Source organism: Microcaecilia unicolor, chromosome 10, assembly GCF_901765095.1.
Source record: "Microcaecilia unicolor chromosome 10, aMicUni1.1, whole genome shotgun sequence".
NCBI lineage: Eukaryota > Metazoa > Chordata > Amphibia > Gymnophiona > Siphonopidae > Microcaecilia > Microcaecilia unicolor.
In genome coordinates this window covers 210,277,110-210,289,130 of record NC_044040.1, presented here as the reverse complement: position 1 = coordinate 210,289,130, position 12,021 = coordinate 210,277,110, and the positions used below count along the sequence as shown (strand labels likewise).

The window sequence follows — 12,021 nt, the reverse complement described above, 5'->3', positions numbered from 1 at the left end:
TTGAGTCTTTAGTCTCTGCAGCTTTTTAGACTGTGTGTGAGTTTTAATGTGTGTTTGCTTTCTCTTTAGTTTGGTTGTGGACCCATATAACTACCCCGGAAGCAGGAAGATTGATTTGTAGAAATTTTGAACTGTTTTCCTTCAGGCTTATAGTTTAATCTTTGTTGCTATCAAAAATGGATTACTGCAATGTGGTTTATGTGGGATGTACCAAATATCTAATGAAAATATTGCAGACAATCCAGAATTTAGCTGTATGGGTCATTTTCTCTTTAAAGATGGATGTATCTATCACTCCTTATTATTTTAAACTACACTGGCTTCTGGTTTCAGCGAGATGTTATTTTAAGCTGTGTACAATGTTTTTTTCAGACTTTAAAAGGAAATATGCCTTCCTATTGGATGAGATTTTTTTCTGTAATAAAAAGACAGCTAGTATGGGGGCAAATAAGTCATTTATTTCATCCAGTTAAATCAGTTAAATATCTAAACCAGTTATTGATCTCTATTCCCCATCAAGCCGCAACAGTTTGGGATGCTTTACCATTATTTGTAGATTCCTTAACTCACTTCCAATCTTTTCATAAACAGCTTCAGGCAGTTCTGTTTGGGGAATATGTGAAATGATTTGCATTTAGATCAAGTTCTAGTGTGTATATTCCCAGATGTTTGTTCTGGTATCTTTTATGATTACATGATCTGCATGGAACTGTGTAGGTCATTGTAGAAGAGAAGCCTTTAATGTAATGTAATGTTCTCTAACCAAAACGCTTGCTGTTAGCATCGGGGTGTTTGATTCAAGAGTCAGTGCTGTTTTACGGTTAACAGATAAGTGGTCCCCATTTTTCCACATAGATTGGATTTTACCCCGGTGTCATATTAATCCCCGCTGCTCGTTCTCTTTTTCTCTACCTCGCTTTTGCCCTTTCCCCATTATACTTCTAGGACATTAATTGTTTGACCCCTGACTTGCTGTGTGTTTATGTAGACTGTTGTAAGCCACATTGGGCCTACCCATGGGTGGGAAATTGTGGGATATAAATGCTGTAAATAAATAAATAAATTTATTAAATACACCGTAACAAATTTATGTTTTAACAGTGATATTAGCATTTATTTTTGGAAGAAGGTGGGCTTAGACAAGTGATGGATACTTTTAACTAGGTCTTCGGATCTGGAACAATAGTGCATTGGCTCAATTTGAAGACTCCTGAGTAAAGAGTTCCACAATAGAGGAACTACGCAAAAGAACGCTCCGTGACATGTTGATTCTAGGTGAGTGCAAGGCAGAGGAGGTATAAACAAAGATCGAAGAGTCTTGGGTGATGTGTTAAATGTTATGAGGGTTGCTAAATATGTAGGTTCACCAGTATACAAGGCTTTATGGGCTAAATGAGAGTCTTAAGTTGAAAGTGAAAAGAGATGGGAAGCTGATGTTGTCGTTGTTTAAGAAGTGGAGTTGCTGAATCATATCCTTGTCGTGTTGGAGAGGATTTTAATCATCATATTTTGTGCTGTTTGGAGTCATTTGATAAGACAGAGGGGGAGTCTGGCATAGACAATATTACAGTAGTCTAGTCAGAAAGTAAAAATTGCATAAAGAAGTCTTCTCTTTTTTTTGGGGGGGGGGGGGGTTGCCGGGTTCTTGAAGCCTGGATTGGCCGCTGTCGGAGACAGGATGCTGGGCTTGATGGACCCTTGGTCTTTTCCCAGTATGGCGGTACTTATGTACTAGGTACTTTTGTAGCGACAGATACTACAGAATTGCCATAGTGCCAAAGAGCATTTCCTTACTAGGGCATTATTCAGATGTTCAAAGTTGTAGTCAAAAATAACACCCAAATATTTAAACTCTGGGACTACAGAGATTGGGGCCATATGGATGTGTCTGTAAAGAGTTGAGCACACCTTGTAGTGTCATGCGAATAATTAATAGTTGTAGTGGTAGTAATTGGCTGCTTTACATCTCTGAACTTTCAGCCTCAGGTCTTTCCTCTACTGCTGCCATTTGATTGTGCCGCCTCCCAAGCCCTGAGGTCCCACGTTCCTCCCAATCCCTAGCCAGTTACACACATAGTTAATAAGGAGCCATGTTTATTTTATATGAAGATTACTTACCCCTTGTATTTTAAATATAATCACTGCATAGATCAGGCCAAATGCAGCTAGTGCCAGGAGGCAGAGGATGAACCTGAAGACATCTTTGTATAACTGAAAGTTCACGGGCTTGGGGTAGAGAATGGACCTCACCATATCACCCTTTGCTGTATTGAAACCTACATTGAAAAGAACAGAGCCAAAATTTGGATAGCTTACAAAACCTGCAGAGAGTTATCAAACTAATCCAGTTTCGTCACGAGATGCTGCATTTAGCACTGACCTTATTCATAGTAATAGATAAATATTTCTTGTAGAGAGAAGCAGATGCTTGTAAAAGGCAGAATTAGGCAACTTAATTGAGTCGGTCTTTTCTAAAACTTCTGTTCTACAAAGGGCACAATGTTCTTAGCACCTTATTTTAGATATTAAGTCAATTTATTTAGGATGTACAAATCAGACTCAAGATATCCAGATTGAGATGTCTCAAGTTCCACTAGTATTTTGGAACCGGATCTGCTGAAGAACAGCCTAAAATACATTGAGGAATGGATGTCTATACACTGGTTATAAACGTCTACAATATCAACAGGTCAAAATGGCAGCTTAGATGTTATTCTAGAAAATGCAGGGTCATGCATTTGGGCTGCAAAAACCGGAGGGAATGGTACAGTTTAGGGGGGGTGAAGAACTTTGGCGCATGAAAGAGGAGCGGGACTTGGGTGTGATTGTGTGCAGTGATTTTAAGGTGGCCAAACAGGTAGAAAAGGCAACGGTGAAAGCTAGAAGGATGCTTGGGTGCATAGGAAGAGGAATGGCCAATAGGATAAAGGAGGTGATGATGCCCCTGCATAAGACTCCGGTGAGACGTCATTTAGAATATTATGTACAATTCTGGAGACGGCACTTTCAAAAAGATATAAACAGGATGGAGTTGGTCCAGAGGGCGGCTACTAAAATGGTCAGTGGTCTTCATCATAAAACGTATGGGCACAGACTTAAAGATCTCAATATGTATACTTTAGAAGAAAGGCAGGAGAGGGGATATATGATAGAGACATTTAAATACCTATGTAGCATACATGCACAGGAGGTGAGTCTCTTTCAAATGAAAGGAATGCCTGAAACAAGGGGGCATAGGATGAAGGTGAAAGGGGACAGACTCAGAAGTAACCTGAGAAAATACTTCTTCATGGAAAGGTTGGTGAATTCGTGGAATGGTCTCCCGGTAGAAGTGGTGGAGACGAAAACAGTATCTGAATTCAAGAGATCTTAGGAGAATTATATAGGATCTCTAAGGGAGTGATAGGGAGAGTAGATGATATGGTTGGGCAGACTGGAAAGACCATATGGTCTTTATCTACCTACATTTTTTCTGTTTCTAAGATTAGACTCTTAAATCCAGTCTTTGTTTTCTGACTGCTCTCCTAATGCAGTTTTACTTTTTTTTGCCCCAGAGAAGACACTTGAACTGGTGTATGAAGACCAGCCCTAGGACAAAAATCTCATAATGATGTGGAGTTGGTTGGTAACACACTGGGTCCAATGGTCAAAGCAATTTAAATGTCTAGGGGCGAGATATTCAGTGGCACTTAACGGGCATATCCAGTGACACTAACTGTTTAACCGGCCATCTCCTAACTGGTGGTCAGGGGGCAGGGCATGGGCGGAGCATGACCTTAGCCATACTTTTCTTTGATTATCAAAATATTATCTGCCTCCTTTTGACTCAGTTGAATTGAATTTGATTATATATTTGATGCTGAAGTGCTTTTGAAGAGTGTTATTGAGTACACTTCTATATTTGGATGTTGGTATTGATCCAATAATACAGATAGAGACAGGTACTACTACTACTACTATTAAACATTTCTATAGAAACTCTTTTCCTTTTCTTCTATTTTCAATCTCCGAGGAGAACTTAGAAGTTTGGTTCCTGCAGAAATCTGACCTATAGTACATGGGTGGGGAACGTTTGATCCTTAAGAGTCATACACTAGATTGAGTGTTTATGATATCTCATAGAAACATATATTCAATGATCCACTGATTTTCTATAATTGTTCTGGATTAATATTGGCATAAGTACATAAGTATTGCCATACTGGGAAAGACCAAAGGTCCATCGAGCCCAGCATCCTGTTTCCAACAGTGGCCAATCCAGGTCACAAATACCCGGCAAGATCCCAAAAATGTACAAAACATTTTATACTGCTTATCCCGAAAATAGTGGATTTTCCCCAATTCCTTTAAATAACGGTCTATGGACTTTTCCTTTAGGAAGCCTGCCAAACCTTTTTTAAACTCCGCTAAGCTAACCACCTTTACCACATTCTCTGGCAGCGAATTCCAGAGTTTAATTACACTTAAATAACCTACCAGTTTGTAGCACAACAGCTTTCACTGGACCATGACCAGATGTCTTTATCTGGATGACCTCAGTCCCACAGAACAGGATGTGCTTCTTGTAATCTTCTCCAGTCTGTATTTTCCATGGGATAGCATTGTCCACCCGAGGCAAAGGGATCTTAAAAACTGGAATACTTTCACCTAGGAGAGAAGGACAGACTTTCATAGATCACACAGTCCTGGGTATAATTTATGTTCTGTAGGTTGAAAGCTGACAAATGATGAGGCAAGGCCAATAGATTATTTGGTTCCAGCCAAAGATGTACAGATTCATTTTCAAAATAAGAAAGAAGTCTTGCAGAATTGTCTATGCTGCTCACTCATGCTCAACATTTCTTTTCCTGTACAGTAGAAAAGGCATGAATACTATCAAAATTGCACACTTGGCAAAACTCTACACAAATGGCTGTGATTGGTGTCAAGAGGAAACCTCCTCTATATGATTCTCCAAACAAGTACCTGATAAAAATAAAGACAAAAGAACCAGCATTCGCAAGAAGAACACAGAAAAGAATACTGGTTAAAGATCAAAGAGGCAAAGAAAGAAATAAGGATGGCAAAAGTACAGGCAGAAGAATGGCTTAAAGTGGAGGAGTGGCCTAGTGGTTAGGGTGGTGGACTTTGGTCCTGGGGAACTGAGGAACTGAGTTCGATTCCCACTTCAGGCACAGGCAGCTCCTTGTGACTCTGGGCAAGTCACTTAACCCTCAATTGCCCCATGTAAGCCGCATTGAGCCTGCCATGAGTGGGAAAGTGCAGGGTACAAATGTAACAAAAATAAAATAGATACTATTGGAGATTCTACATGGAATGTTTCCACTAGCAACATTCCATGTAGAAGGCTGCGCAGGCACATTGGTGATCTGCAAGGGCTGACTTCTACATGGAATGTTGCTAGTGGAATAGCAACATTCCATGTAGAATCTCAAATAGCAGCAACACTGGAGGAGTGGCCTAGTGGTTAGGGTGGTGGACTTTGGTCCTGAGGAACTGAGTTCGATTCCCACTTCAGGCACAGGCAGCTCCTTGTGACTCTGGGCAAGTCACTTAACCCTCAATTGCCCCATTTAAACCGTATTGAGCCTGCCATGAGTGGGAAAGCGTGGGGTACAAATGTAACAAAAAAAAAATAAGATGACTTTTTTTCAGCTATGTCAAGGAAAGGAGGAAAGCTAGAAATGAAAAGATGCTGAGAACCATTATGTGGAGAATGATGAAGAGAAGTGGAACTACTTAACAAATACTTCTGTCTTAATGGAAGAGAATATTGGAGAAGGACCCTAGCTGGCTGACAGAGGTATGTATAGGAATAGGAAGTATCTCAACAACTTGAAAAACTGAAAGTGGATAAAGATATGCGGCTGGATGAGATACATCTCAGGATATTGAGGGAGCTCAGATAGGTTCTGGCAGGTCCTCTTAAAGGTTTGTTTAATTGATCCTTGAAGATGGAAAAGTTTCACGGGATGGGAGAAAGACAGATGTGGTCCCTCTTCACAAAAGTAGTAACAGAGAAGTGGGAAAGTGCAGGCCAGTAAACCTTAAGTTGATGGTTGGAAAAATATTGGAAACACTGCTAAAATAAAGCATAGTGAACTTTCTAGAATCCATTGCATTACAAGATCTGAGGCAACATGGTTTTACCAAACATATTTGATTGATTTTTACGACTGGGTGACCAGAAAACTAAATCAAGGATATATGCTGGAGTAGTCTACTTGGATTTCAGCAAAGCCTTTGATGCAGCTCCTCATAGGAGACTCACGAATAAATGGAAGAGGGCGAAGTTAGGACCCAAACTGGTGAACTGCATTATAGAAACTGGTTGAGTGACAGACAACAGAGAGTGGTGATAAATGAAATTTACTTGGAGGAAAGAAAGACGAGTAACGGAATACCTTAAGGACTGGTTTTGCGGTCACTTCTGTTCAATATCTTTGTAAGCGACATTGGTAAAGGATTAGAAAGAAAAGTTTCCTTTTTTCCAGATGACCCAAAGATTTGCAACAGAGTTGGATAGTCTGGGAATATTGGACAACAGGGGAAGTAATATACAACAAAATTAGAAGACTGGTCTAATGTTTGGCAGTTAAGAGTTAATGTGAAGAAGTGCAGAGTGATATATCTGGGAAATAGAAATCCTAAGGTGCTATACGGGATAGGGGGAAAGAGGGCAAGGAGAGAGACCTTAGATTGATACCCCTGATATTCAAAACTATTTCACTGGCCAGGAATGGTGCCTGGCCGGTGAAATAGCATTTAAGCGCCTAACTGTGAATATTCAGCGGAGTGTGCTGGACTGTGAGGGGAAAAGAGAGCAGGGCAGGCAATGTAGCGGCACTGGAGAACAGCGCTGGACAAAGACTTCAGCTAACTGGATATATCGCAAGCACTGGCGTAGCTACATGGGGCCACGGGGGCCTGGGCCCCCCAAATTTGTTATGGGCCCATGGTTTGGCTGGCAGGGGTCCCCAACCCCTGCCAGCTGATGTCTTTGTTCAGCACTGGTCTCCAATGCCGCTACATTGCCTGCCCTGCTCTCTCTTCCCCTCACAGTCCAGCACACTCCTTTTAGTGAAACTGAGCATGCACGCATGCTCAATTTAATTAAAACGAGCATGCTGGATGTGAGGGGAAGAGAAAGCAGGGCAGGCAATGCCTGGATATTCAATGCCATTAGTCATATATAGCCTGGCATTGAATATCTTTGTTTAACGCCAGTGGAGGACAGCAAATGTGCTGCCCATCGCTGACTGAATATTGGGCCCATAGGGGGAGATGGCACTTATATGCACTGGGCCGTATTCTATAAGTAGGCCTGTAAATTTTGAAACACCCATTTCCCCACCCATAACCATGCCCCTTTTTGCCTGCATGTGTTAGAAGTTTGGCACGCATCTTTACAGAATACGCTTAAATTCTAATCAGTTCCAATTAGTGCTCATAAGAGTAGCCATAAGAGTAGCCATACTGGGTCAGACCAATGGTCCATCTAGCCCAGTATCCTGTTTCCAAACAATGGCCAAGCCAGGTCACAAGTACCTTTTAGAAATCCAACTAGTAGCAACATTCCATGCTACCAATCCCGGGCAAGCAGTTGCTTCCCATGTCTGTCTCTATAACATACTATGGACTTTTCCACCAGGTACTTTTCCAAACCTCATTATTGTTTAAGTGCTGTTATCAGCGCTCATTAGGTTATTAAGCTAATTGAGTTCTGCACATTATTATAAAATCCACGCCGATTTTGGTGTGGATCTCTAGGCGCGCTATATAGAATCCGTGGGATAGTGTCTACAAATCTTAAAGTGGTGAAACAATTTCTCAGAAGACTGGTTTAAATTGGTGGTAGTCTCTGATTCTTAACATATTAGATGATTGTAACATTGTATATTTAGGCCTTCTGAAAAAATTTTGAAACTGTTCAAAACGTGGCAGTATGCTTGATGTTTTCCCCCCTTAAGAAATCAGATAAAATTACACCTTATTTTATTAGTTTGCATTAGATTAGCTCCCTGTGGAGTGACTATGATTGTTGGATGGGGGGGGGGGGGGGGGGGGGGGGGGGGGGGGGAGGTTGTCAGCAAAAGGCCTAAATGTTAACTGGAGGGGAGGGCACAGGGCTAGGATGCCTAATATGTTTTCACCAGCCTGATCTGTCCTGTTCTTTTATGAGCCGTGGTTTCTATAATTGTTTTTATGTTGTTTTATGATTGTGTGTTTTTGATTTATGTTTTGTTTATATTTTCTTAATTTTAATGCTGTGCGTGCACTATTACTTGTGAAAGGTGGTTTATAAATATCAGAAATAAAGATTAGTGCTCTTACCTGTCAGAGTGCCTTCATTTACGACACAGGTTCCGCTCAGGAGGATGGTGTCACATGGTAAGAAAAGCCTCTTCCCTGTCAGAACGATGATGTCTCCCGGGACCAAATACTGAGATTCTAATTCGATGCACTCTGTAAATGTGAAAATGAACAAAGAGTAATGTAGCCACACATTGATCTTTATTACCCATCTGGGACATTTTCACTCCTTTTAATGCAAATCTATTAGTGATTATTGAAATAATCAGCTGCTCACAAGGGTCAGTAGGAAAACCATAAAACTTGAAGTTGCAGGTTTTAAAATCATCAGTCTTGAAAAAGTCACTTAGGGTCCCTTTTACTAAAGCTTTGTGCGCTAACAGAATTAGCATGCGCTGAATGCTAAGAAGCTCATAGGCATAAACCTCCGGATTTTATAGGGACTCATTTTCAAAGCACTTAGACTTACAAAGTTCCATAGGTTACTATGGAACTAAGTGCTTTGAAAATATGTCTCCACAATGCATGACCAAAACTGTGCATGCAAATCTAGACATATTCTGTATTTGAACGCGCAATGTAATTAGTTAACATTTGTCTCCTTCCTTCCTTTCCCTCCTCCGTGTAAGGCATCAAGCAGTTCTCTCTTTCCCTTCCCCTCTCCCCAGTCTTCAGCATATCTCTCCTTCTGTACTGGCTCTGCCACAAGGTGTTTAGATCTTAACATAAGAATAGCCATACGGGGTCAGCCCAATGGTCCATCTAGCCCAGTATCCTGCTTCCAACAGTAGCCAATCCAGGTCACGAGTACCTGGCAGAAACCCAGATAGTAGCAACATTCCATGCTACCAATCTTGGGTCAAGCAGTGGCTTCCCCCATGTCCATCTTAATAATAGACTATGAACCTTCCTTCCTCCCTCAAGGCAGGGACTCTATAATCTGCATAAGAAGAGGCATCGCAGGGCCAGCCTGCAGGGCCTTGAGCATCTGCATGTCCATAAGGCCTGCTGGCTTCTGTCCCCTTCAAAACAGAAAGATTGGATGGGGCAAGAGCCAGCAGGCCTTGAACACGCTCAAATGCTCAAGGCCCTGTACCAGCTGCTCGTACAATAATTCTTCTTAAGAGAATTTTAGAACTGCCACCCTGGGGGAGCACGGTAAGCAAATAAACAGCTCACAGGGGAGTGAGGAAGGGAAGGATAATTTTGGAGGTGCCATAGCACCTGTGGCTCCCCCTGTTCTGACGCCTATGTTTGAACCCTTCCTCCTCCCTTAGTGGTAGTACCATGAGAGTGAGGGTGGGGATCGCTCCTGCCCTATCACCCCCAGCACCCCTAGGGTGAATTGGAGCTATGCAGATGGACGGGAGCTGACTGGATAAAAAGGAGGACACTGATGAGGGAGGGGGTGCACTGAAGAAAAAATTGGCTTAGGGCACCATAATTCCTTGAGCTGGTCCTGACTACAACAGAGCTTTTATAGAAAACTCATTTACGCAGTTGATGCTTTTGAATATAGGGCCATAAGTTCATTGGGGTGGATATTATAACACAAAGAACAGACACAATTCATTGGGGTTATATCTTTTCAAGAACTGAGCAGTGGCTCCTAAAGCAAATTTTGGTGTGTGGGTACCAGGAAGACTTGAGTTCGTTGTTAAGCTTACGAAAAGATCGACTTACCTCCATCTTTTCTGCACATGTCGACCTTGATACTGTTGTTAGACTTGACTAATTTATTGAGTTTCACAGATTGCTGTAGAATTTAACATAACAGTGGAAAATATTATTGCATATATTTCTGTCAGTCATTACAATATATGCCAGTCGGTAGCAATGGTGTAGCAGCCTAGTGGTTAGAGCAACACGCTGAGAAATGGGGAAGCCAAGGTTCAAATCCTACTTACACTCTCTGTGACCTTGAACAAGCCACTTAACCCTTCATTGCCTCAGCTACAAAATCTGAGCTCTATTTACTAAACTGAATGAAAGTATTAATGTGATTTAGGCATTTTAAATATTGCAGATCCCATCGTTTTCATTGGGACCTGTTTACTAACTATGTACAACCTTTAACATTCATTAACGTGAATTAACATGCAGTAACGCATTTACGTAGCTTAGTAAATCAAGCAGGAAAGAGACTTACCCCCAAATTATATAATGGTGCCTAAAGTTAGATGCCCAATTGCAAAACCAGTTATAGAACAGGATCAGTTACATGTGTAACATAGTTAGCAAATTGGCGCTTAATTGGAGATAAGTAGCACTAGCAGTTGTGCGCTGTGGCGAGACAGGGGACTTCATGCTTATGATTTTGTACTGTTGCTTTAATGACACCTTTCTTTCAATGCATTTCCCTTGTTTGGCCAGCAGCTGGTATGTGTCCTCTGTTTTATAGCTGTTACAAGCTGAACAGAGCTCTATCTTCCCACAGGAAAAGAGGAGAACCTCTGAGGGGAGAGTAACTTGCAGTTGCATTGATGGAATTGCCCTTCACATACATGGAAGAATAAGGGGCAGAGATTAAACTTACTAGGACTATTTCCAATATATAAGGTTAGGGCAGTGAGTTTAGACCTATCAGGAGGTCTGTTGCCGGAAATGTAGAGCATGGGAAGAAAAGCTTGGAAAACAGGTTCCCCTATCAGGTTGTCTGGAAGCAGCTCATGTGGCCAAATGTTTGTTCTAGAATATTTGTACACTGTAGCGTTTGTAAGGGGAGGACTTTAATGCAGAAAGATAATGTTATATAGAACTGAGTTTCATTTGTGAGGGATCAATAGAAATCAAACAAAATAAAACATGGAAAAGAAAATAAGATGATACCTTTTTTATTGGACATAACTTAATACATTTCTTGATTAGCTTTCGAAGGTTGCCCTTCTTCGTCAGATCAGAAATAAGCAAATGTGCTAGCTGACAGTGTATATAAGTGAAAACATTCAAGCATTACTATGACAGTCTGACAGGGTGGGAGGATGGGGTGGGTCGGAGGTATGCATGGGGACATCAAAGCATATCATTGATATTCTAACAGGGTGGGTGTGGATAGGTGAGGGGAGGGTGATCAACAGAGACATACAGCTTTATGGTTTATAATGGGCTAGGAACCCCAGATCCTTGTTAAGTCCTTTCTGTTGGGTGTTAAAATATTCAATCATTCTGACTTCAAAGGTCTTACGTTCTTGTATGGTTTTAAAGTTACCTTTGAGGATTCTCACTGTGAAGTCACTGGTACAGTGTCCTGGTCCTGTAAAATGTTGACCAACAGGCGTGGGAACCCTGCTGGCACCAGTATTGTTCATATGATGTCTATGTAAATTGAATCTTGTCTTAAGCATCTGGCCTGTTTCTCCAATATAGCATCCATGTTTTATTTTGTTTGATTTCTATTGATAACCTTAAGAGTGGACTAACACGGCTACCACACTCCTCTATTTGTGAGGGATAAAATCTGATTTAAATCTAAGTGGATGGAGATCGCAAACTACGAACGATACCAGTCATCGAGAATGGATTAAATCACCCATGAAGACGTAACGCCATGCTCCGGAGCAGACATTGACTTGGGCTCCTCCGGACACCCTCTCCTAGACCCCGAATTACCTGCATAAACCCACCTCTAAATTGTTGGGAAGCTGGGGACTACCTCCGGAGAAGGATTTCCCATGGCATGTACGGATGGCGATGAAATCACAGAGGAAA

General features: G+C 41.4%; 1 protein-coding gene across 1 annotated transcript in view; it reads right to left on the bottom strand.

Moving 5' to 3' along the window:
• LOC115478384 (probable cation-transporting ATPase 13A4) overlaps window positions 1-12,021 on the bottom strand; it is an 87,578-nt gene that overhangs the window by 57,191 nt on the left and 18,366 nt on the right. Inside the window, exons 8-11 of the mRNA XM_030215682.1 lie at window positions 9,997-10,069; window positions 8,335-8,466; window positions 4,477-4,647; window positions 2,119-2,276 (exon numbers count right to left, since the gene is read on the bottom strand). Of these exons, the coding sequence (XP_030071542.1) occupies window positions 2,119-2,276; window positions 4,477-4,647; window positions 8,335-8,466; window positions 9,997-10,069 (534 nt within the window). The remainder of the gene's footprint in view (window positions 1-2,118; window positions 2,277-4,476; window positions 4,648-8,334; window positions 8,467-9,996; window positions 10,070-12,021) is intronic.